We start from the raw sequence: 27462 nt of genomic DNA, 5'->3' as shown, positions 1-27462 counted from the left end.
TGAGAGCTTTAATATTATTCTTGTATGATTCATATTACAAAAACAAGTGCAAATATTTCCTTTGGCAGAGAAAGAAATTGTGAATTTTAATCATTTTAATTTTGTCAAGATATAGTAGCAGGTTATTTTATCCTTAGTCCTCCACATTTTCACTTCTGCACACCTCTGCTACTTTTAAAATATTTTATACAGAATTGATTCTTCCGTATTGTATAATATAATCAGCAGGAATTGGTAAAAGTTCTGAGGGTTCAGAGTTAGTATAACCTTACCACTTCTTATGATTATATTCATTCAAAGAGTTATAAAAAGGCAAGTAAGCTCTAAAATTATTCTTACTATTCTGCTACACCTGCACCACAGAGAAACAGAAATAATGTATGGATGCTTTATGGAGTATGCTGGCAGCACATGATGAATAAAACATAAGAGGAAGAGCATGACTGCACACTGTCAACAGAATATAACAGAATCTGTGTGATTAGGTTGAGACAACGCAAAATGTAGAGGTTTGTAATCAATATATCAAGGAAGAAATATTGGTTTGACAATTTTATACAAATGATGTTACTGTGCTGCCCAGTGGTCGAGTGGTTAAGGCTCAACTACAGTGTCGTGAGATCGAATCCTGACAATTTACTGTATGTCCCTTCTCTCTCATCCCCCAATTCACACCGTCTTTCCTAAATAAATAATAATAAATAGAATAAATAGAATAAACAAATAAAATAAATAAAATAAATAAAATAAATAAAATAAATAAAATAAATAAAATAAATAAAATAAATAAAATAAATAAAATAAATAAAATAAATAAAATAAATAAAATAAATAAAATAAATAAAATAAATAAAATAAATAAAATAAATAAAAAATATGTTACTATTTCAATTAGATTTGAAAAACAGGTACCAAAAATGGAAATGTTCATGCAATTTGGGACTTTACTGCAAAACCTCCAATCCAAGTCTCCCCAGTTACCAGGCGTTGCCATTGCAAACTGCAGTTTTTATTTTTTTCCATTATTATCATCTAAAGTTCACAGCAGCTTTTTATGCGAGTGGGAGCAGTTCGGCGCCAATTCCTTCCCTCATATCAGCGGCTCTTCAACTATGAAAACTGCTCCTGTAAACAAGTGTGTTTACTCTCAATCTATGTAACAATCTGCCAGAGTAAAAGGTATTCTCCTGAGGACAATTTGCAGGGAAAGCTATGACAAGCTGTAATGTGTGTTTCTGAGCGTGTGTGTAAAGCGCCTGCAGAACGAGTATAGCATCCCCACGGGCCACACAGATGCCTATTACACTCCTCATCATCTCCCATCTGTCCCTGCAGATGCCCCTGCTGGGTAAACTGGCATCTTCTGCACTGCGCTGCACTCGAGCTCTCGCCACAGTCACTGCAACACCGAGAGGCCCTGCCATTCAGAACAATATGCGCAGTGCAGGGAGTGAGTGAAGCGTGTGGTCGACGGGACGGTGTGATGGGGACGGCCTTTTGTCTGTGAATGAACACTGCATCAGCGATTGTTGTACAGTAAGATCATAAGTGGGTGTACAAGAGTTTCCCAAGCACGTTTAAAGAAGATACAGAGCTGCAATGTTTCGATTACACTCATTTGTGTAGCAGCATTTGCCTCAGTGGGCGTCTCAGACTTGTTGATTTAACTGACGGAAAGTTAGAGAATCACACAATGAAACAGTCTTTGGTCAATAATAGAGAAGCAGAGTAAGAATCCATTGTACTAGAAAGGACTAAGTGAGCAGTGCCAACAATTCATTTTGAAACATGTTGTTAAAAATGGTCCATTACTGACAGAACACCAAACCAATTGAGGAGTTATTACAAAATTCATTAAAATCACAAGCACCAGACTGAATCAATCCCTTGTAATCAGAAACACCAGAAGAGTCCACCGGCACCTACGCAACAGATCCCATTTCTTATTCCAACCAACACATCCTGTTCTACACTCTAAATTGCCATTCAATAGTAGATGTATAAGCTATGTATATGAATGTATGGAGATACTAACCAGAAAACAGACAGCAGGACAAATGAGGCCGAACCAATCAAAAAAATGTATTTAGTCCACCCACATAAATGTTTTAGATGGTAAAATGGAAGAACAGACCTGTCACCTTAGATATAAAGATGCAAAAAAGCCAAACTATTGCTCTTCTCCTGAATTCAAGCCAATTACAGTCTTGAAACATATCAAAGTGGCTTGAATGAGTTCCTAAAATGCCTTGCACCGCTCCTATTCAAATTTCCATCTCAAGACTAATGAGAAGCTGTATTTTGGTCTAAGTGGCACCAATCTAATAATTTTCCATCCTGTGAGCAAAAGGGCAGAGCAGGGTCGTAGTGCGACGCGACTGGCTGGAGATGTAGCATGCATTTTGTCTAATTGTCTAAAATGAGCAAAGAATAAAAGCACTGACCTGAGCCTGCGTGGATGTCCGTGTTAGCAGTGCAAGACAAGCCAGGGGGAGTGAGGGGGAGAGAAGACAACCAGAGATGGATTAGTTTTGTGTTAGTTGTGCAATGAGTCAAACGTACAGTCACTGGCCACATTCATAGGGTTATAAAGTATATAAAAGTGTAAAATATATATATATATATATATATATATATATATATATATATATATATATATATATATTTCAGAGAATAGGAGGGACTTAAAATTTGGCATTTGTGTTTTAGAATTATTCTCTTCTAAATAGGAATTGTATTGTGGTGGAGCATCGGCTTGTCTCTGTGACAATGTTATTGCTTTGCCTGGACTGTTCCACTGTATGGCATTAAACGTATGCATCTCTATGGATACAGGCCATGGTCTCATTTATAAAGCATGTGTTTGTACAAAACGGGGAATAAACTTGGCCTTCGTGATATTCCTTGTTAAGGTTGGGATAATAAAAAGACGGCTTGATGTGGGGCTGTGCACTTGTGTCTGCAAAGCCAGCTTATTATTGGCTCATGTTTAGGTAAATCTTATTCATAAGTCACTTAGAGAGGAGGAGGCGCAGATTTCTGCTCCAGGTGTGATCCGAGAGGAGGAAATGACCTGCGGGAGTGCATACTTAATACATTTGAACATTTGTCCAGAGTTCCATGTACTGTTTTATAAAGACCCTGATCTGCTCACAAGAATGCATGCTGTTGTTCAGAGTATTATGGCAATAGCAATGAGACCATGTGTGATTTAAAGAGCACAATGGATAATTACATATATTATATTTATCTGAATAAGACTGGTGGCCAGAAAGTTATTAGAATAAATGCATTCTGTTTTGTCTTTAATTAATCTGACTAAATTGTGGCTCATTTCGCAGATAAGATGATGTTTTGCCAAACCAAATGATTGTGCCTTGGATGGCTGAACATGTCTGGAGATGTGAGAGGGGAAAAGTCATGGAAGAACATGCTGTTACATGAAATACAGTGGAGCAGGAGTAAACGAGCAAACACATCGACAAAACCAGGACTTTGGGTTCAAGCCACAGCATAATTACCAAGAACCAGTGACTTATGAAGAACAAAACTGAAATGTAGCTATAACTAGGAAGAAGCTGACACTCATCAACCCAAACATGCACAACACAAACAATCCTCCAGCCCAGTCCGAGTGAAGGATCTGGAGATGAGAGTGAGATCAAATTCTGAGATGAGAGTGGGTCAATTTGTCTATGAGGACAATGAAGCGCAATCTAACCTTAACAGACATTAAGATCAATGCAAACTGTTGACGACTCGCCTATACTGAACTATATACTATACTATCCTAACATTTCAGTACTGTTCCAGCTCAAACTCGATCATTTCATGCGATACGTTTTCCTGAAATTCATTCAAACCAAGTTGACAGTCTCATAGAATGACTTTTAAGTGCCTGGAGGTGGGAGTATAAATGATGTATTTGAAGTGTCTGCCCTGAGATGAACTGGCATGTGTCCAGTGTTCCCTGCTTCACACTCCAAACCTGGGAATGGCTCCAGATTCTTCTCCCCACACTGAATAAATAGACCGCCGATGTCTTTCATGCACGCAAATGAGTATCACAAGGTTAACATGAAATCCAAATTACAAGGGCTTTATAATGACTACATAATAGAGAAGGGAAACGACATCTTTCTTCTTGAAATTGAGTTTAAATACATACAAAACATCACTAATTAGTGTTAAGTAAGTACTTTATTTTGGAATGGGTGATTTTCTTATGAATCGTTGAGAATAAAATCGAGGCATATTTGAACAGAAAACCATTTGGGATTCAGCCAAATTCAAAATGTGATATTGCATGAACTAATTGTCACTTAAAATGTAATACACACACAATTGAAACCCAATGAATACAGTCTAATGTTTTATTACTTTTGTATTTAAAATGGAGACACTTGTTTGGGGATGTTTTCAACTGTTTGCTTAAATTCTTCTGTTACTGGTCATAAAAAAACATATTTAGTTGACTGACTGCCTTCTACTGTCTCTAAACATGTCAACAAAGGTTTTGCAACAATAAGTGAGTGTCCTTGTTCTTGTGAATGTTCTTTAATTCTAATTTAGGACCTTTAAAGTTTCCAAACCCTGCATTACGTCATATCAGTGAGAATAGTGTATAGTGTATAGAATAGTTTTGACTCACATAACGGCCTGAGCTTGTTACAGTACATACATTTATAGACTTGTACAAAGACTCCACTGGGAAATGAGCCATATAGAAACCCCTAACTGTTAAGATAAAACTCCTCAAACTTCAAATGCAGCCCAGTAAGTCTGTCCACCAGCTCACAGATGAGAAAAACAATGGCAGTGAAGATGACCTCTCCAATGCACTGTATAGCAATAAGACAAGCAGTTCAAATGTGCCAAAGTAAACAACAGCCATTAGAACAATGCACTTTCAGTAATGACAGCCTCTGCGCAAGCTACAAACACATTAGAGTATATAGTGTATGTACTGTTACTGGAGGTGGTATGATCAAGAGAAAATGGGAGAAAATGTGGGGGTCTCCAGCAAGTAAATAAAACAGCGCTGCTTTGTGCACGGAGGAAAAGCCCAATGTGATGAAAAACGGAAAGATTGCAGTACTACTTTGTCACCCTGTAACCCTCTCCTCCAAGACACTGCAGGTAAATTGTACAAAATATTAAATCTGGAGATTATAACTTGAAACTTTTACTGCAGTTTCATTATGTATTGTTTTATGTGCCTTTTATGTGCCAAACATTGCCAAAATCGGGAATTACAGTATAAATCTAAAGAATTGATAGAGTCAAGTTAAAGTGTCTTGCTTAATTTTGTTGATTACATTGTTATATTACATACAAAACAATGAATTCCTCTGTATATGAGTTAACTAGATCTCACTGAAAATACTTAGTAGGTATACAAGGTTTAGATTGGACACTGCTGGTGTTTCAAGGTGAAAGCTCTTCAAAACAGCGTCCATGTCAAGAAAAATGAACTAACAGCAAGCCATGAATTGAGCAAACGTTTGCTATACATGATTATGCCTAAATGTCTTGTAGAAAAATAAAAAAGTTGGTTAAGTGGGGCATTATACATCATAAACTCATCTACAGCCCATTCACTTTGATGGAAGGTGAAGAGAACCCACCACTATCACCTCAAACCTTATATTTTACACTGAGAAGGGGACATATGTATTTTAAGTATCAAGCAATGTATTAATGATAAGTGCAAGGGATCAGGGCTGATGAAAAGTGTAGCACAGATCCACTCTTAATCCTGGATGACAAAATAATCCGAGCACATTTCCCGATAATTATAATAAAAGAAAACAGCATCTCTCTGCGGAGCCAAGACTGCCAGGAGCGGGATCAAAGCCTTTGCATTTTACATAAGACTTATAAAGCCATTTCTGAGGGAACCAGAAAAAACATGCATATAAAAGGAAACATTTTCAAACATTATACATTTGAATACAGTTGGTTAACGTTATAAATCAGTGACATTAAATTAGAGTTCATCAGAGTTTGCTTGAAACTATTAGACCAAATTTTAAACTCAGTAATATTCATTATTTTGATGTCAAGTTGTTTGCATTTCCGAACAAAACTCCTTCTCCAATTTATTTTCTCCAATAAACAGTTCTATTGAAGGACGAGATTTATCAGGATTTGTTCTATTTAACCTCACTTAACCCCACAAATGTTTTCAGACACGGTGAACAAAAGAACTTTAACAGATGAAGCAATTTAATCTTCGCATTTGTTACTATTTTATGCTTGATTTTTACCTTAATCCAGCCCTTGTATTACGATGCATGACAATTTACAGAAAATGGTGCAAATGACTTGATGGTTCAATAGAGAAGGCAATACAGATTTTCAGATCGATGGTGATTCTTTGGAATGTTTCAATACTGTGGAAGGTGGAAAATAAGCAATATTTCTACTAAAAATCAATATTTTTTCCCCCGCCTCAAATCCACTTATAGTGTTTAATCATTGTTTTATTCTTAGCGGTTCATAAAAGCAGCTCCTCTATTATACCAACATCTATTGCATTTACAGTGGATGCATCACTTCAGTCCTTAATTCTAAACCCTCAAGAATGTGGCGTTTGTAAGAAATAATCCACATTTAATGGTAGCAACAGATAGAAATCTCCATAAAGAATAAACAGCATGTAATGAGGTATCGCTAAAACGTCATCTGCAGTAATTTATTTCAGTGAAACGGAAAACGGCTGACGCTGCACGGGAATCTATGATGAGGTTTTCATTTAAACGTGACAGGCAGGAGTAAATCGCATGATAATACGAACAGCAAACAAGAGGATTGAGAATGGAAGCTATAATTAAGCAACAAATTATGATGATGATTATTATTTGTACTATTAAAGATTAGCAGGCAAAGATGTCCTACCTTTTAATCTGTTTTAACCAACACCCTCATTAAATCCAATATATTTAGCATTTGCACAGACACTCTGAGCAATTTGTTTCATAATTATGCGGTAAAAGCTATGATTAACCTTTGTATTTGAGGTAAGTGCAGAGGACCATCTGGATGTGAAGAAGGTTAAGAGGTGGAAAAGTGGAGTGTGGCCTTTCTGAGTTGGAGCGGATGACGCCGTATGGTTGGAAACGCTGTCAGGTTTTGGGGCTGGACCTATACGGAGCCCGTGCCGTCGCATCAGTAACAGTTAATTACCCCTCGCCGGTGCCAGCCTGCTCCGCCTGCACAGGGCTGCGGGAGGCACGGGAGCTAATGGAGAGCAGGAGAGGTTTAGCACTGATCAGACTGAGAGGCAGCGGGGAAAGGAACAACTACAGGTACTGACAGAGTTTGAGAGGGGACAGTGAAGACAGTGTGGAGGAGACTGCCATGTCTAGACCATTAGAAACATAACTGTTATTGTGTTTTCATGATCATAATTGCTGTCTGGACTATCTTGTAACAACAGAGCGTTGCATTATTAACTCAGAAGCTCATAAAACAATCAGATATGTCTGTATTTTCTTTTCTTTTTTTATTATTTTTTTATTGAAAGAATGAACACGGACCGATCAAAACGTGTGTGTGAATAAAGATACAGTCCAGTAACATTGTCGAAAGAGAAAAAAAGAGAAAGAAGAAGAGAATTTTTTTTTAAATAAAATAAAAAGGAGAAAAAAAGAAGAAAAAAAAGAAAAGAAAGTGCGGAGTGGGCGGAGCCAGAGAAAATACAAAGTGTGTATTGTTTGAGATGACCGTTTTTAGAATAATGCAACCAAATGACAATACAATACAAGGTTAGAGCACACCTGATCCATAATGTGAGTCCCATTTTGTCCAGTTTATGTCGAATTTGTCCATTTCCAAGTTCAGTCCATATGTGATTTTTTTCCATTTTCCATATGTCCTTTATGATGTCGGTCCAGTCCTTTATTGTTGGTGCAGTTTGTGTCATACATTTTTTGTGATGGCCTTTTGTCTGTGTGGATGTCTGCATTTTCACCTTACATACATTCAATACACTTTATTTGTGAATGTTCTCTATATAGAAGGCTTCAGTCAGCATTTTTCAAGCTTCATTTGTTAAAAAATGTATTGAAAATCTCAATTTAAAAAAGAAATGATCACTCGACTCGTTGACTACGTAATCAACATGTGAGAGTGCTGCCAAGAGTATGTTTTTTCATGTAATTACCCGTAACTTAACACTAACCCGCCGAGTGTGAGGGGAGTTTTTGATTATAGCTGACACCTCTTTCCACACTGACACTTCATTAAGATTTGCCTGTACATTCACACTAAGAACCCTGATCATAGCATCTGACTGTTGAACCAGATGGTCATGAGTGGAACAAGTGTGACCAGAAGCAGGGCCTCAGCAGTGGGCCTCAATTTACAGGCGATTAAGGAAAGATCACGCGGTTTGAAGGACACTAAAGCATATACTGTGTGACCTATAGCAGCTTGAAAAGGGATCAAAATCTTCAAAACGTCAGGAACAACAATAAAACGTGTACATTCGGTGTGTTGGCCTTCACCTGTTGTTGAATTGAAAATAAAGGAGAACTAAGCAGTGTCACAGCTTGAATGTCTGCCCATTACACTACATAACGGTGAGTTTTGAGTTTGAGAGTCTGGGTGGAAGCCTGGACAATGGTTTGCTTCATTCACAGACAAAATTCCACCAGGTATTTTCTCACAATAGACACCTTCCCGTGACCTTTTCCTGAACTGGCTCTTTAGAGAAAACTCACAGGAGCCCCAAAATACTCAGCTTTACAAATACAATACTCAAATACGGGGCAAGAAGACATAATCGTTCACATGACCTCACAGAAGTCTACAATCCCTAATCATGGGTTTCAGACAAATTGATTCTTTCCTGACTTGAAGATTTAGTGACGATCTTTCCCGATTCAAAAGATATAACATTTTGATTTGAAGTGTGCTTCAGCTACAACGAATGACAGTTGCCACGGCAAATCCTCAAAATCCGGAATGGATCCTTATGCCCATGTGTAGTTTATGATTGAGCTGGTGAGCATTTGAGTGATCTCTGTAGGGGAACTTGTTGTTTAACTGTCTTATTGCAGAGTTGACGACCTGGTTTAGGCTTAATCTCTCTGTAATTACTGGGCCTAACAACGTCTTCTCTGTGAACATGAACAAAATTGTGTTGCTTTTTGTGTTTTTCCCCAGTAGCCTCAGAAAGTCGAGCCATTATTCATCATTCAACTCCACAGACGTGACTGTTGGCAGTTGAGACGACTTTAAACCATGGGATTAATACGCCAAGTTTGTGGAGACAATCCAAAACAAATAATGAGAATTGTTCATCATCAATCATTGTTTATAGATTTCTCCTTTGTAGTAGACCCTCCATCGGGGAACATGACTCTGTGAGCTACTCCGGCACCGCCAGCCACTCAATCACACACCACATTTGTCCATTTATTTTATTTACCTTCATTAAACGAGGTGATAAAACATTAAGATCCAAATCGCTTTTCAAGGGTGACCTGGGCCAAAGTGAAACTGCACTTCATAAAAACACTTGGACACAACAACAGTTTGTACTAGAGCCAATCTTGCCCCACCGCGGGACCCATCCAAGGACAAACCGGGCCCGGCGCAGCTTAGTTTTGAATGAGATCGGGTGAAATCTGCATCGATATTCACCATCCACGACAATAAAAACATTTCTGATTTTCAGGCAGAACGCGTTAACCACTCTGCCACCGTGGACCTCTTCATCTGCCTCGCGGATCATTCGACACGGTCCCATTATGCCGTCGCACAGCTGTAGAATGAAACAAAGCGGCTCCGCTGACTAATCATTGTTTAAACAGAGGTGTATTTACAAGGAGCACGGAGGAGCACGGAGGAGCACGGAGGAGCACGGAGGAGCACGGAGGAGCACGGAGGAGCACGGAGGAGCACCGAGGAGCACGGAGGAGCACGGAGGAGGACGGAGGAGCACGGAGGAGCACGGAGGAGCACGGAGGAGCACAGAGGAGCACGGAGGAGCACGGAGGAGCACGGAGGAGGACGGAGGAGCACGGAGGAGCACGGAGGAGCACGGAGGAGCACGGAGGAGGACGGAGGAGCACGGAGGAGGACGGAGGAGCACGGAGGAGCACGGAGGAGCACAGAGGAGCACGGAGGAGCACGGAGGAGGACGGAGGAGCACAGAGCTGCCAGCGTCACTTTCCCCGTGGCTTAATTCAGTTTGCCAAATGCACAAACATCCACCAGAGCCAAGACAAGTACTTGGCAGCACCAGGCAGCACCAAATGTTTCACTTGGTAGAGTCAAGCTCCAGATTAAGAGCGTCAGTGTGAGGACACACACAGTTCATGTACAGGACTGAAAATATTCAGAAGTGAAGACTCGTTTTTGTGAATCAACCGCCCCCAAGAAATAGGCTATGAAGTATATAGAGAGAATGGTTAAGCCGCAGCAAAACAGATACATGTTCGTGACTGATGAAGACCCAATCTGAGAAGAAGGCACAAAGAAAGGTAAATGTGGGGCAAAGCAGGGGTCAGAGCAGGGAAGTTGATAAAAAAATAAAACAGAAGATTTCTATATTGTTTAATGAAATAATCAAAATGTAGAAATTTCTAGTAATTCCCTTTATTGTTAAGTTAATTAAAACCTAACAAATTTAAGGTGCAATATGCAACTTTTATGGGGCTAATTTTATAGATTTTTATACGGCCTCTAGGGGGTGCTGTAGCAGGAAGCGCTCTGTCTCGCTCACTCGCTAAATACAAGTGCAGGAGCAGAGCCAGACGTGAAGACACAGACAGACACAGGCAAATCCGCTCACACAGAGAAATCAGGGACAGAGGGCACAGTCTATAGGATTCAAAATGTGTGTTTTATTACAATCAAACTCATATTGACTGAGAAATGAGTCTAATGAGGAACTGAATGAGGAAACACGTGGAGCTTGGACATGCGATATGGCAATATATCTTATAACCCCAACCAGTGGAGTTACCCACAGCACCAGTGGAAACCGCGGGTCAAAAGAACAGCTAGCGCTTTACTTTTGTGTAACATCTTCCTGTGTAAATCCCTGCAGCTTAGACTATTATACGCACAAGGATTTTTTCTTTGTAAATTCCATTGGTGCAGCTTATATTCAGTATGGTCTGACATTTACTGTAAGTTTAATTCCATATTGTGGAACATTTCTGGCATCAATCCTCCTGGACACAAGCAGGTGATGGACCCTGCCAGAAATGTTACATAGTGAACCTTTAGGCTAATTTAAAAAAAACAAATAGCCATAGCGTTAAATTAAAAATGTATGTCAAGCTGTATACTCTTTTATTTTAATTCCCTTTTCCACATGTTTTAAAAGATGCCAAGCAAAATATTCTCTTTGCGCTGTCATTTTCCTGCTCGCAGCAGGAAGATAAACACACGGGTGAAAACACTGTTGAAGAAACATATTGATTTCCTGTATTCCATAAAGAGGGGCTTGTGTTTCTATTGAACTTAACCACAGCCTCATATTAGCCACAGTAGCTGCTCAGCTATAAAGTGAACAAATATGACAACTGTGTTACAGGGTAATAGAGGCAGACTGTTTCCTGTGACTCAACTGTCAATACAACCATTACAGATACAGTGCAGTGAGGTAATAGAGATACACGAAGAATCATTTTATTTTCGCAGATTTTTGGACAATGTTGTATGTTAATCTACTCACAGTATTTTGAAATATTTGGAAAAAAAAACACTTTTATATGTATAGTATACATAGTCTAGGAAAATGTACAGTAGATGGTCATATTCTAATCTCATAGGTGCAGTGGTGTGAGTAAAATACAGTTTCATATGGTGAGCCGGGTACATCAGTAGCAGTTGTGCCATTGAGCAAGACATCCCTCTCCTTACCTGTTTAAGTGTGTGCTTGGTAAGGGCAGAGAACCGCAGTTTGCCTCAAATAACTTTGAATGAATGCGGGATGAATAAATAATGGAGCTCATTGTACAGCACTTGGAAGTAGTAATCATTAGTAGTTCTAGAGAGGTAGGAGTAGCAGTATAATTACTTAAGTACTTTGCTGAGTCTAGTGATCAAGGCTGTAACACATCTGTGCCTGCTTCAGAGTCTAACAAAGAAAAAAAGCACTATTGCTGTCCAAAAGCAGAAAAATACTGCAAATTACTAAACCTTTTTTATTTAATTACTCAATATTTGGAATCAGAAGAATCTACTTTAACTGTAAGCCATTCACAGGCGCTTCCCGGTGGTTTAAGGATGAGCACTTATGCCAATTTTAAGCCAATTTTCTGAATTATTTTCCTTGCTCTCAATTTTAGGCAGAACTGGTGGAGCCTACGGGCCGAGAAAAAAACTAAAAATGATTGAGCAAAATTGCGTACTTGTTCTATGACAGCATAAGTAAATATGAAACATACAAATACATAATGTACTGTAAATGTTCTGTATGTGTGTAATTCTAAAACAAACCTGCAGCAGTACTTCCACACGAGCTGCAGGTGGAAATGGTTTGCAGGTGGATTGGGAAAACAATGTCTATAGAATAGACTGGAAAGTGCAATTCAGGCATTAACATTAAAATATACATATCTACTGTATCTGGTGGCACTGTGGCTGGGAGGTAGTAAATATCACACCGCTATTGCATTTCACAGGAAAAGCACACTTGATATTCCTGCATTTGGTGGCACAAAAGTTGCAGAAGGAATGATGAAATTCAAATGTCTCCTACAATTATACTTCCAATTTGTGCGTTTCTTTTGGGAGCGCTGCATTGGCATCTGGAGGCAAAGTTTAAAGTAGTCTCTGTGGAAATGCACTCCTCGATCATGGGTCCTTTAGAAATACTGTAGCTGGACCTTACCACACACTTTTAATGGCCGTAAACACCTGTTGCACCAGCTGGAAGCACGTTCTGGCCATGTTAAACTCTTCTTCAACATGAGCTGTCTAGCTTTTATTTTTTTCAAACAGTAAGAGCTCAGGCTACAATTTGTCTCTTTTAAAACCAGCAGGGAGTGCTGCTCTTCATCGAGTGGACAGCCTGCCATGTGGGCAGTGTGCCATGTGGGACAGGCATATGTGTGCTGTGAGTTCCAGCCGGTGACCACTAAAGACATGCTCTGCTCTTCAATTAGTTGAATAAAAGAAGCATGGCACTGGAATCTATCAAGTATGTACTGTATATCAGGGCTGGCAAACTCGTGGCTCAGATTTGATGAATATGTCCCTGAAACATTTATGCAGCCGCACGCTCTCTTTCTCTCTCTTCTGTGGGAGGCTGTGTGTGTCTTGAAAGTAGCACCACACAGCAGATCTGTTGTACAGAAAGATTCTGTCTTTTAAGTGATATTTTAAAAACTGGAACTTTTTATTGCTCCTTATTTTGTGTAAATCTGTCTCATATTCACAAATTGCAGTAATACGAGGGGCAATGCCACGCAATGCTGAAATCTTCAAAGTAATCATGATAGCTTTTGCTATTGCTTGAATAGAACAAAAAAAGAAGTTCAGACACTGTCCTGACCAGAGTTTGTGCAGCAGTGTTTTCTCTGCTCTAGAACAGTCCAGGCTGATGTCTGCGATCACACTGAGTATCACTGTGGATTAAGACTTGTAACAAGGTAGTGGTAGGCTCACCAATCACTGTGATCTGTTTGCCAGGACTGAGTGGCCCTCTTTGAGCGCTTGGAGGTTCTCTAATTAGAATATGTTAATTTGCCTATTTGTGGTTGTGCGCCCTTGTGCAGAGCGCTCACATCACATTTGGAGCTTGTTTGTACCTCGAGTACGGACTGGGGACTGAGGACTGGGCCGACATTATAATTATAATTATAATTAACATTCCAAAAATGTAGAAGATTACATTCAGACTAAATTTAAAAATAGACAAATTGGTTAGACTTTGGACCAAATGGGACAGTTAAGCTATACTAAATACTTAGGACTATTTATCAGTAGCATGCGGTGACTTCTATGGAAGAGCAAGCAGACTTGGGGTGTTCTTCAATACTTCCAATACTACTGGCAAACATTTGCACGCAAAAAGGAAAAAAATAAAAAATAACCTTGCAATAGTCTCTCTTCAGTGATCAATTCATTACACAAACTAGCGCTCTATCAAAATACTGCCTGTATTTCTATCTAACGTACCAGTATAACCATTAGAACGGTGACCAGAGCCTTAGCTACAAAGACTTGTCTCTAAAAGTTTGAAGTCACTTGTTGGAACTTGGCGCTGCTGTTGCGTCACTTTTCCTCTGTACACTCTCAGTCAGGCACAACATCCAAGATTCTCACACAGGTTTATTCAGGTTGTAAAAGTTGGAGAGCGGAGCATGAACAGGCCTCTGAAAACCATCACAGAATGAAAAGGGGGCGGGAGAAGAAGAACCAAGCTTCCCGCAGTACTGCTTAGTGAATGCCTGTATATGTATAGTTTGCGTGATTTCTCTCTCTTGTTCTGTGTTCTTATTGTGTTGTTTTGTATATAAAAAATATATATCATAAAATAACGTACCAATCATGTTGTCTCAGATCCAGAAGACACTTTAATTCTTAACAAATAGAGTCTGGTCATCCCGCCCTCCGTCTTGGAACGAATCAAACTCAAACTGTACAGTGCAATCAGATTTGTTTATGTCCATGATGCATCTGATTCCGCAGAAATCTGGGATGTTTTTCAATTCCTGTGATATTTACGTGTGGAGATGAAAACAGTGAACGGAGTCATATTGATTTGTATAAAAATAGAGAGAGATGTTGTTCAGGATGGTGGATTATTCAGGAAATCAACCACGAGCATCTTTATTCTCTCTCCCATTTCATATTATATCTGTACTGTCCAATAAAGCCTTCTGGACAGAAACAAAAATAACAAATAGTAATAATAGTAATAATAAATAAGAAATTAAAGATACATTTCAAGATACATTTTGATCTCTCTAGTTTGAAATTACCCAGAATGTTGTAATTTATTTAAATAAATTCAATTAAACTTACAATCGTAGCACAACAAATATAATTCCAAATGTGTGTCATCATCATTTAAAACATAAAACCAAAATGATTCAATAACTTGTTCATTAAGAAGTAGTTGATCAGATTACAGACTGCAGCTCCTCTTTGTTGTACTGTCAAATCTGTACCAAACACATTTAGCTAACAGTGACAGACACTTGTTTGGTGCATGCATTATTCATCTCGTTACACTGGCGCTTGATCAGTTTTTACCAGAATAGAGAGACTCGCATAGACTCACTCATTAAAACTTCCCAGTTTACTTTGCAACTCCTACAAGCTCGAGTTGACATAGTGGTCATTTGTGCTTGTTATTTTCAACACTGACACACTACTCTCCCTTCTCCTCTCACCCTCCATCTCTCTCCATCTTTCCAGCACATGGAACCACAAGACGACTGGAGGAGTTGTGATCCATATAAACTGCATTTGTGTCATTCTTGCTGAAGGGAGCCTGGCTGGAGGCACAGCGGGAGTGACTACTCAACTGTTGGGGGGATGACGACCATTAGGGTCTGGGTAGTTTATTCCAGCAACTCACTCGTGTTGAGCTTGTAAAATCTTATCGTTCTGCAATGTAAATGCATATCTTAAGCCTTATTTCCTTATGGAGTTAGGTTTAGTACATTAACTGCATTTCCCTCAGTACAAAATGTGCAACATTTCAAAATGTGCATTAACAAGTGCACAACAAATGAGCACTTAGCCCCGTTTCTTAGCCCGAGTGCATATCGAGGTGTTGGTGGTTAGAGGAGCAGTCTTTGTGCCAGCACCGCATGTGTTTATCTGAGTTTCTCCTCTAAAATGAATGTTAGTGCATATTATGTATCTGGATGTTGCAACGTCAATTAATTGTTGTGTGAATGCAATATTTATTTCTATTTATTTTTCCAGCCACAACCAATCTGTAATATCTATTTTTGTCAATATTCATATTAACCGACTGTTGACAATCATTTGTGTGATTCCTGTTCACCTAAGAGTTCTGCATTTTCCCTTCAGAAGAAATCAAGTACTGTTTCATTGCTGCTTTCACTGTAATAAGCATAATTTGCATAAATTAAATTTAAATTATGAATATGTGACACAACCATATGGTCTGAGTTTGCATTGTAAACTAATCTACATCATACATTTGCATAAAATATACCAAGAAAATATTATCTGAACCAAAATACTGCAGAGCAGCTCTACTCGGTTTCCCGCATCGAGCTGGAGCCATCTCAAAACACACAATAGCTCATAATACACAATAATGCCAAGCAAAAACATATGAAGGCGTGAAGTGTGGCATGGACCGGGCCTTTCTGTATTTAGATATTAAAATAAATGTTCTTAAAGGTTGAATGGACGATTTTTTGACCCAAATCTGAGTCTTATTTCCTCGTGGCGTGGACGGCCGATTAGTCCTGCCACGTGTCAATCATAAAACACACCTATCTCTCACCTGCAGCCTCGTGCGGTTCCTCCTCACGTTTCCGCGTGCCTAAGCGCATGGATCTATCATAATATAGTTCCTTCAGTGTACGGGGCAAAATGAAGACGGAGAAAGACAGTTCGAGCTGACGCAGAAGTGGACAGAAATCTACGGGAGACGAGAGATACGATGCGCTCCGTTGCGCTAATAAACAAACACACATGTGTGTTGTATCAGTCCACACGGGGGAGTGGCATGTGCACTTCCACCTGCGTTCTCAAATCGCCCAAAAATCGTCCATTGCTCCTTTAATATTATCTAGCAATTTCATCATCCAATTATTCTTTTTATACAATGATAACAGCTTAAATGAGAATCATACTCCAGTGTTTGGCAGAGGGAAAGATTTGGCTGATGTGGTTTAATGATTTGACTGTTTTGCCAGAAAAAGCTCCAAACTACACATCTGAGAGAGCACATTCCGGAAAGATGGCTTTTGAGCTGTAACGATGATAGCTTTAATCAGCCTGCCTGCAATTAACTCACTTCAACATCTGTTTCATTTGCAAAAAAGAAGACGCAAAACTGTAAAATAAGTGTCCAGGGACAACACAAAGCGTTGGTACTTGATGATAATATATTCTGGTTGAGATGAATACCCCTTATTATAGAATGCGTTCACATTCTAGAATATGACGGTATCATAAGCTCAGATGGTGGTGGGGCCTAATTAACTCTATGGGAGATTTACAGTTTTTAAAAGAAATATCTAAAACAGAAAGCCTTCTCATTATTAGTTTGTCAGTCCTTTCAACTGACAACAATCACATGTTTGGAGCTGAAAAATGGCACCAGTTTCTGAGGCAATTGTGAAAAAGATATCATTTTACTTTTGTTTATTTATGCTGACTGAGAATATGTTAAACTTTGAGCCAATTTTAGTTTCATGTGGATAACAGTAATTACAGAGATGTGAACCATAAACCAGGCACAAACGCATCTGCAAAACTGACAGTGAAACAGTGAATTTCATCATATTCATCTGATCTGCTCCAACTCTGTTTCAAACTATAGGGATTCATGAATGTTGTGATGTCACGTCAGCGCAACCAATTATGAAAATGAGTTGCTGGTAATAACTAGAGAAGCAACTGAAAGCGAAATATGTACCTGATGTCCCTAAGAATCATGGGAAAGAAACATGAGTCTGTCACTATACCAGACAGTTGATTCTCTGCTGTGTTGCATTATAAAGAAAGGGAATAAAAAACACAGTGGGTGGAGATTGATGAGAACCATGTGGACAGTTGTTCCTGTGTTGTTGTGGTACAATATGTGGTACAGTGGGAGAGGCCCTTAAGAAGAGCATTCGGCTTGAAATATTTACACATTAGTAAACGTGAACAACAGAACCTGAACCAGAAGATCCCGGGTTTAAATCTTGGATTATATGTACATTTCTGAGTGGAGTTTGCATGTTCTCCGATTGTTGGTGAACTCACTCTCAAAAGGTCCTGTTATTTGCCCTCTTCAAACTAAAAAAAATCAAATAGACTACCGTATTTTCCAGACTATAAGTCGCACCTTGTTTCATAGTTTTGGCCGGGGTGCGACTTATACTCCAGATTGACTTGTATGTGATATTATTCGTTATTTACACACTGACGACCACAAGAGGGCGCTCTAGGCTCTAAGCGACACAGAAGAAGAATCTGCACTTCCTCTTCCTCTGGAGTTTGTGGAGTTGTTTAGAAGTGACACAGAGGAAGAAGAATTCAATGGATTTAGTGATTTGGGGTAAAACTGATGCTTTGGTAAACTTGTTAGCATGTTCTTTATGCTATAGTTATCTGAATAACTGTTCATATGTTGCGTTAACATACCAGACACTTACCACAGTTCTGTCTGTGCCTCATGTAGCTGAAGGTGTTAGCGTCAGCATACGTCATGTAGCTGAAGGTGTTAGCGTTAGCATACGTACACCTATTCACCATGTTCTCTAAACAGTTATTATTTTAAATTGCAGTTCAAGATGAAATGTCTGTTCTTGGTCTTGGATTTTATCAAATACATTTCCCCCAAAAAGTGCGACTTATCCTTCAGTGCGACTTATATATGTTTCTTTCTATTATGCATTTTTTGGCTGGTGCGACTTATACTCTAGTGCCACTTATAGTAATAAAGGTACTTTCTAAGGATTTAGGAAGGTCCCGCGCACTGTTAAACAATAGTTTTGAGTTGTTTATGTTCAGGACAGTAATACCAAAAGCCATTTGTATTTTGTTTTTGAAAAGATGAAGAAAATATATTAAAAAAATCGACCAACAAAATATGAGTGGAATAAATAGTGATTTTATTGTCATATTGCCCCGGCCCTACGTCTACTTAACCTTGACAAAAGCAATAAAACATTTTGTTCATACTGTCCATAATACATTATCCTCTTCAAACACAATTCAAAACCACGAGGGCTTTTGTGCGTATAGAAGCAGCGATTATAAAAGCACCAGTGTTATGACGGGGGCCCTACAACAGGGGGCATATAGACCTTGTTAGCGGGCAATTAACCATCTGTACACCGGCCTCCACTCCACACACACAGAGGAGGCCTCCGCACACATTTGCATACTGACCTCCACAAACCAGAGTGTCCTTTACCGGCCCATTCAAGCGTACAAGCATCCGTCATAAAACACTTTGCCTCTTCAAAGCTAGACCCTAAGGGAGAAGCGCTGACACTAAATAAAGCCCCACTATGTAATATCAAACGCACCCCATCTGTCCACGTCTCGCACTGGACAAGCACGTTTTTGTTGCTTATGTTTCCACGCCAAGGGAAAGGGCATGCATGATTTTGTCTGGCGTGAGGTGTGCGGGGGGGAAAACAGGTCAAATACAAGTACCGCAGTGGCTGATGGGTAATAAAATGTGTCATTGAAATGTTAAACGTGTTAACAGTGGTGTGAATACTGCTGGTACAGTACTGGGGTTGATGAATAACCCCAGAACAGATAATAATAATGTATCTGTTCTTTGTTGTTTACTTCTGTACCTACTTTGTGTTGCAACACTAGAATTTCCCCATTGTGGGACAAATAAAGGCTTATCTTACCGTATCTAATTATTCTATGTATTAAATTGTAGCGGAAGAAGAGATTTATTACAATTCATTAGCCATGTTTTGTGATTAATCATTCTGAGGGGGGTAAATGAGAGCAAATATTATCCAGAGCAGATAACAATTTGCGCTTTTGTAATTGACTGGAGCAACAGTTGTAATCATGATTAAAATGTGATTATTTGCTCAGTCATTTGTTCTCAGTCCTGGGTTAGATCTTGCTCTTTTAGATTAGTCTTTGTTCCAGTTAATGCTGTCTTTTATCCTGGAACAGACCTTATTCAGTCCAGTTTACATCTGTAGGCGTTGGTTATCTGTATCTATAATTGTCTTTCTCCTAGTATCTGATTTAGTCTAGATTTATTCAAACTTCAGCCACAGTTAAGCCGCCATTTGTTGCAATGTATACTGCTTATTATATTGAACTGCTTTTTTTGTAATGTAGTGATTGTCATTGTGTGTTTTTCAAGGTTTTTCGGTTGCCTATAAGTTAATGAGCACTCCTGGTACGTAAACAAATCTTTATGAAACCATTTTCTGCATTCAGCGCCACAATGTCAATTTCCCATAGACATAAACGGATGTAGAGGAATGTCATAGTGTGAATGAGCGCGGATGATGAGGTCAAATTTGTATTTTAATGTATTTAATGTATTTGTATTGTAATATTGTGTTTCTATATAAAACTCCATGCCGCCTGTAAGGATGATAGAAATTATGTAAGGCATGAAAAGTAAATGAACAGAATGTACACGCTATAGAGAAGATGCGGTTCACATTTTTTTGTAGGCTTTATTAGAAAGAAGAGGACAGGATGAAATGGGGGATGAGAGTGAGGGGAAGACATGCAGTAAAACGTCAGAGTCAGGATTCGAACTCACGACACGTGGTTAACATTTTATCTGAATATATTTTTTTCAAGATAATATCATTGTATAAACTAGGAAATCATTAAAATGGCCGTGACTTTAAAATCTAATAAAAGCGTTTACATCTAGGACAACTGTTCAACCAACTACAGACTAGAGCTCATCGTTTATAAAGTCAGTCTGTAATTAATTTGATTTCAAAACCAGAACACAAGCTGAAACCACAGAAGGATCAATGATTTGCTTTAGAGCTTCGCAATTAATTCATAACTAATTGTCAATGATTAGTTTGGGTCTTTTTAATGGAGATGTCTACAGCTAATCTTCTGTCAGTAAAGGAATGTGGTTTGGAGTTGAGCCTTTGGAGGAAGTATTTATTGTGTTAAATGGTAACGATTGCAAAAATTGTGATTAATTTCTTAATATTACTCAATTCATCCATTCATTTTGTAACACCCAAAATCACAACAGCAGTTGCCTCGAGGGACGACAGTGAAAAAACACCCGTGTCCTTAGACAAACGTCATGGAGGCGGACTAACACAACAGTTGTGTAGTTAAAACTATGAGGAAAACAGCTCTAACATTACCAAATCAAACTCATTTAATTTTCAAAGGTGTATGGTGATACACAAAGATAATTACAATATTGAACTTGTTTAAATATATTATGTCAGCCTTTTCTATATTGATTTCAAGATCATTTACATACAATGGAAAGTGTGACATGATATATTTAAGAAAGATCAACAACTCGGCTTTGTGTAGTGCATTATTCATGTTATGTATCTAATGAACACGCGAGCCCCAGTGCTTTCCTTACCTGGTTCTTTAGATCCAGTTTGGGGCAGGGCCGACCTCCATTGAAAGCCTTCTCGCGGAGCCATTTGGAGCGCAACTTCACGCCGCTGCCACAGGAGGCGCTGCAGGCTGACCAGGCGGACCAGTCGCTCAGCTTACAGTCCAGCGGGCAGGGCACGATGCAGAGCTCCACCGTGAAGCCTGCGATCCGACAGAGGCAGAGACAGGAAGCGGAGTCATTATTTGTGCCCCGCTGCAGTGAAGATGGCATTAGCGCTGACAGAGCAACGCACCGCTGGTCTGAGCCGCAGACCTCTGGAACAGACCCACAACTAAAGGCTATTATTGCTCTAATGAGTGTCTGGAACAGTGCCATCGCATCCAGAGGAAATATAATTAGTTGTTTTATATTTTGGTTTGTTTCCAATATCGGCATAACTTTGAGATAACACCATTTTCATTGTTAATTGACTGCTTAAAGCGATTCAATTAAATGCAGCAAATGAGCCTAATTGCTAATTCTCAAAGGCCTGAAATTTTAACCAGTTTAATCGGTTGTTCATGTACAGTCGAGAGGTGGGTTGTAACACTATTGTATTTATATTGCACAATATTTAGCAAAAAAAAATGCTATTCCCATAACGAGAGATGCTTTTTCAAAAAATTGAGGAATAATTTTCTATATTTATTATAAATTAGTTTTATTTTGGTCTTGGTTTAGTCTCTGTAAAGTCTTTATGCCAACGTCAAATGTGTGCAAATTAAGTAAAGTACATTATTTTTTTTAATGTTTTTTAAGTCTGAGTCTACAACTGTGTCAAAAAGTACATACTGTTAAAAAAATTACCACAATATTCAATTTATCAATCAGTTATCATAATGTTTTTCTTGTATTATGCGGCACTAATTCACATTTATTTCTTTTCAAAACCAGAAATACATATGATTCGTTTAGATTTGCAACTTTCATATCAGACAGACTCCTTTCCACACATTGATAGAATCTTTCCTATTTTTTTAAATAATTGCAGCCATTGCGACACATACTGCGATATAAGGTGCAGTCCCGGTCTTCGTCGTCGTTACCTGTCTCTGTGCAGAGTGTGGGGTCGACCGGACGTCCGCTCTGGTCCACGCAGCTCACCGCCCTGACCCTGAGCCCCTGCCCGCACCCTTTGGCCTGTCGGGGGCTCCTCCACCTCTGCTGCTGTTGGCCCCTGATGGGAGGGTTGGGCAAGAGGCACTCGGACCAGTTCCCAAACGGCTGGGACAGGAGCTCATCACAGGGACAGGCCTCGGTCTCCTCCAGGGGGTTCAGCGTCTCATCCGCGCACTGTTCCTTCTTTTTACTGCGGCCTGAAAGAGGAAGAGGAAACTGGTCAGGAGGACCAAACTGGGGACTAAACTGGACAAAACTTGGGCATAGTTTAGTCAAGCCTGAAAAAACATGAAAAGCCACGATAAAATTAAGTGAAATCAAGGACAAGACCAACGCCAAATAAGAGGAGACACAAATACCGTATTTCCCACACTATAAGGCGCACTTAAAAGCCTTTCATTGTCTCAAAATATGACAATGCGCCTTATAATCCAGAATATTTGTGCCTTATGTGGATGATTTCTGGTTGTTCTTACTGACCTCAAAGCAATTTTGAGTGGTACACGTTTTGTTTTGCTTAATGCACCTTATGAAAAAAATGATAAAAAATAGACCATTCATCGGCAGTGCGCCTTATGATCCAGCGCGCTTTATAGTGCGGAAAATACGGAATAAGGGGCCTGAACACAAAGAACTGCAAAACATTTTAATAGTTCAATGTGTTTAAACATGTTTATTTATGTGAACTTTATAACTCAAATCTTTCCATACGCCTGGTTGTCGTAACTAAGGAGAAGCATCGTCTCTTCCGACATCAACTTGATATTTTACTCAGCGTTGAAGAATATACTGTTATTGCCAATATCCACCAAATGATTCCTCCAAAGCCTCAATATCTTATATTTGAACTGAAACACAATTTGATATTTTAAATCTTTCATGCAGCGGTTAAGGCACACACAAAGAAGCAATATCCTGGGAGAAAGAAATACATGGTTCCTTTTAAAAAATCTTTCACAATCCCTCCCTTGACACATATTTATTGCATCTTTCCCTTTCACTCAGTTTCCAACAGGCGCAGTGCTGCTGTATATTATTAATGACGAGCAGAACACAGTCTGTCTTTGATTCGAGAGGCCGGAGATGGAACGGAGCCGCGGATACTGTACATCGGCAGCTCTGATCTTCGACCAAACCAACGCAGTATTTTCACATTAAAGACACTTATTTTATTCAGAAGGCTCTCACTGCTTTCTCTTCATGTTGACTTATCAATATATTTACTAGAAAAACAAACACAGGACTAAACAAGGACTCAACCAAGATTAAACTTGGTCTACATCCAAACTAAGCCAAGACTACATCAGGTCTGTACCAGAACTAAGCCAGGGGTCTCATTTATAAAGGATGTCATTTTACACTGTCAAGTTTGGGATTTATAACAAGACAACTTGACGTGGGATTGTGCAGTTGTGTCGCAAATTCTGCCCCCGGCGTTTGGAGTTTGTAGAGACGAGGCAGAAGGTGACCTGAACTCAGAGATGAGAGAAGGAGCCACTTTGTGTTCAGTGCAATGCATTTAGATCCCTATTATTACTCAATTAATCACAACTGCTTGAGAGGGGAATTAGAGGGAGTTTTGCTGCTCATTTTGTTTTATTCAAGCATAAGCCCCCACGTACAACAAATCACACACACACACACCACGGCTGCTGTTCACACACACACACACACACACACCACGGCTGCTGTTCACACACACACACACACACACACACACACCACGGCTGCTGTTCACACACACACACACACACAGACACACACACACACACACACAGACACAGACACACACACAGACACAGACACAGACACAGACACAGACACACACAGACACACACAGACACAGACACAGACACAGACACACAGACACACACACACACAGACACACACACACACACACACACACACAGACACAGACACAGACACAGACACACACACACAGACACAGACACACACACACACAGACACATACACAGACACACACACACACACACACACACACAGACACACACACACACAGACACACACACACACAGACACACACACACACACACACAGACACAGACACAGACACAGACACAGACACACACACACACACAGACACAGACACAGACACACACACACACAGACACAGACACACACACACACACAGACACAGACACAGACACACACACACACACACACAGACACAGACACACACACACACACACACACAGACACACACACACACACACAGACACAGACACAGACACAGACACAGACACAGACACACACACACACACACACAGACACACACACACACACACACACACACACACACACACAGACACAGACACAGACACAGACACAGACACACACACACACACACAGACACAGACACAGACACAGACACAGACACACACACACAGACACAGACACACACACACACACAGAGGTTTGTCCTGACGCACTCAATCTTCTGTCGTCACGTCCAGCGCATCGTGTGAAATGAAACACAGGCTTTGGTTTCGAGAGCATTAAGCTGTGGTTAAGCACATTTGAACACTACTTTACGGTTTTGTTCAAATATAAAATGACAGGAACATTTAGTCAGAGTTTTCACTAAAGATCACATGCCTGTGTCTCTTTGTGTCAATCAAATCAGAGTGTCAGTTAAATCTCATTCTTCAGTCGCGTTGTGTTGTCCGTACGTGGTGAAATGGAGGAGCCGGCGTGACGTGAGGCGAGATCATGATCCAAGTGTGATCCGTGAGGAGGAGGAATTTATACATCTGAAAACACATTTGTACATGAAGTTTGGATTTTGTCCCGACGTACTCTTTTAGTTGAAGTTTCATGTACATTTGTTACATTTGTTCTGTCGGGATCACATGCAATAGTATTTATGTATTTATTTGTCTATGGGAGTTTTTATTTATTTATAGGAGATCTTCTACTGAAAGTGTTTTTCAGACTTCCTATAAGTGATCTGTTCTTCTGTATCTACCTCTGTATCTACCTGCGTTGCACCAATGAAATTTCACCATGTGTGACAATAAAGGAATATATTATCTTATCTTATCTTATCTTATAATAGAGAGCCTGTGTCTAGGCCAGAACTGAACCAAGACTAATTCTGGATGAACAAGAACAAGACTTGTGGATAAAGTGAAACATCTCCTACTGGACCCAGATGACCTCATGATTTCATATGATGTTGTGTCCCTGTTCACCTGCATCCCGACCTCTGATGCAGTAGCAGCAGTGAGGATCAGACTGCAGGAAGACACCACCCTACAGGAAAGGACCAAACTGACACCTGAACACATATGTAAACTGTTGGACATCTGTCTGAACACCACTTACTTTCAATTCCGGGGACAATTTTACAGACAGATTCATGGCTGTGCCATGGGCTCGCCCGTCTCTCCCATAGTGGCCAACCTGTACATGGAGCACTTTGAGAAGAAGGCACTGTCCTCATTCTCAGGCATAGCCCCAAAACTGTGGCTTCGCTATGTCGATGATACTTTTGTAACAATCAAGAAACAAGAGCTGGAAACCTTCTCTGATCACATCAATGCTGTGGACCCACATATTAGGTTTACAAGAGAAGACGCTAAGGAGAATCGCTTGGCCTTTCTTGATTGTTCCACGATCAGAGGAGAGGACGGGAAACTCCAAATAGAAGTATATAGGAAACCTACACACACGGACCAGTATCTGCTCTTTGGTTCCAACCACCCACTACAGCACAAGCTGGGGGTGATCAGAACCTTACAACACAGAGCTCAAGGTGTGCCCACCAGCTCAGAGGGCAAGAAGAAAGAGGAAAAACATGTCCGAAATGCCCTCTCAGCCTGTGGTTACCCCGCTTGGGCTCTCAACAGAGTGAAGAGAACCAAGAAGCAGGACAAAAGGGAAACTGAACAGAGAAGGAAGGGTGTCTCTATCCCTTATGTGTCTGGCCTCTCGGAAAAACTGCAGAGAATTTTTAGACAACACGAAGTCCCTGTTTATTTTAAACCAGGCAACACTTTAAGACAAAAACTGGTTCACCCAAAGGACAAGTTGCTGACTCAAAAACAGAGCAATGTAGTTTATTCGATCCAATGCAGTGAAGAAAGTTGTAAAGAACGTTACATAGGTGAGACGAAACAGCCTCTACACAAGAGGCTTTATCAGCACAGAAGAAATACAAGTTCAGGACCTCAGAGCGCCGTGCATCTCCATCTTGAAGCCTCTAATCACTCGTTTGAAGACGGTGAGGTGAAGGTTTTAAGCAGGAGAAAAGATGGTTTGAAAGAGGAGTCAAGGAAGCTATTTTTGTTAAAAAAGAAAGACCTTCTTTAAACAGAAATGGAGGGCTAAGGTTTAATCTTCCTGTTATTTATAATGGTATACTGAACCCCTGGAAAGGTAGAGGACCAGGGCCAGGACATTTAGATGCTAATCAGGTACTCAGTGTGGGTGAGCCAGGGTCTCACAAAGACAAAGAGGATTCTAATAGCCCATTAAGATTCTGAATAGGCTAGCTCGGTAGATACAAGGGGGGAGTTTCTGTTGAAACAAACAACTCTTTCTACTTCAGGAGGGCTCCTCCCAATGGGCGGGTCTTACCACAGAACAGTATTAATATCGGAGTTCTCGACCTAAATTCTGTTATTGACAATGACTCTTGGATGAGAGTCGAAACGTCTATTTTTTCAAACTGAGTCCAGATGACTACAACTGAAGTTTTTTCTACTATGGAACACGCCTGGACGAATGAGGGATTACACCGACAAGAACAAGACTTCAAACTAAATAGTGAAAGTGACTCCGAACATTGGGTGAGTGCATTGCCTGTTTCTCCTTTGTCTGTTGTGATAAATCAGATTTGAACATCCCAAATACATGACTACCTTCATCATTCATTTGATAGACACTTTTATTAGTGCCATTAAATTACTCTTGACATTGGGCCTGTGTAATTACTTATGCCATTATTTCTGATGAGAATTAATAGTTGGCCACGTGACACTGCAGCTGGAAGGCATGTATTTCTTTCAAACTGTCACTTTCGATTTGAGGACACGTAACAGATATAAGCTGTCAAAGCTGTCTGG

The 27462-nt window shown here is 39.8% G+C and overlaps 1 protein-coding gene across 1 annotated transcript in view; it reads right to left on the bottom strand.

Moving 5' to 3' along the window:
- The window catches only part of thsd7ba (thrombospondin, type I, domain containing 7Ba), a 274964-nt gene that overhangs the window by 31218 nt on the left and 216284 nt on the right, over positions 1-27462 (bottom strand). The window contains exons 14-15 of the mRNA XM_072443961.1: positions 22303-22572; positions 21239-21417 (exon numbers count right to left, since the gene is read on the bottom strand). Of these exons, the coding sequence (XP_072300062.1) occupies positions 21239-21417; positions 22303-22572 (449 nt within the window). The remainder of the gene's footprint in view (positions 1-21238; positions 21418-22302; positions 22573-27462) is intronic.

Source organism: Eucyclogobius newberryi, unplaced genomic scaffold (genome assembly GCF_026437365.1).
Source record: "Eucyclogobius newberryi isolate DKJ021-1_F unplaced genomic scaffold, fEucNew1.0.hap1 SCAF_14, whole genome shotgun sequence".
NCBI lineage: Eukaryota > Metazoa > Chordata > Actinopteri > Gobiiformes > Gobiidae > Eucyclogobius > Eucyclogobius newberryi.
This window is presented reverse-complemented; position numbering and strand designations above follow the sequence as displayed.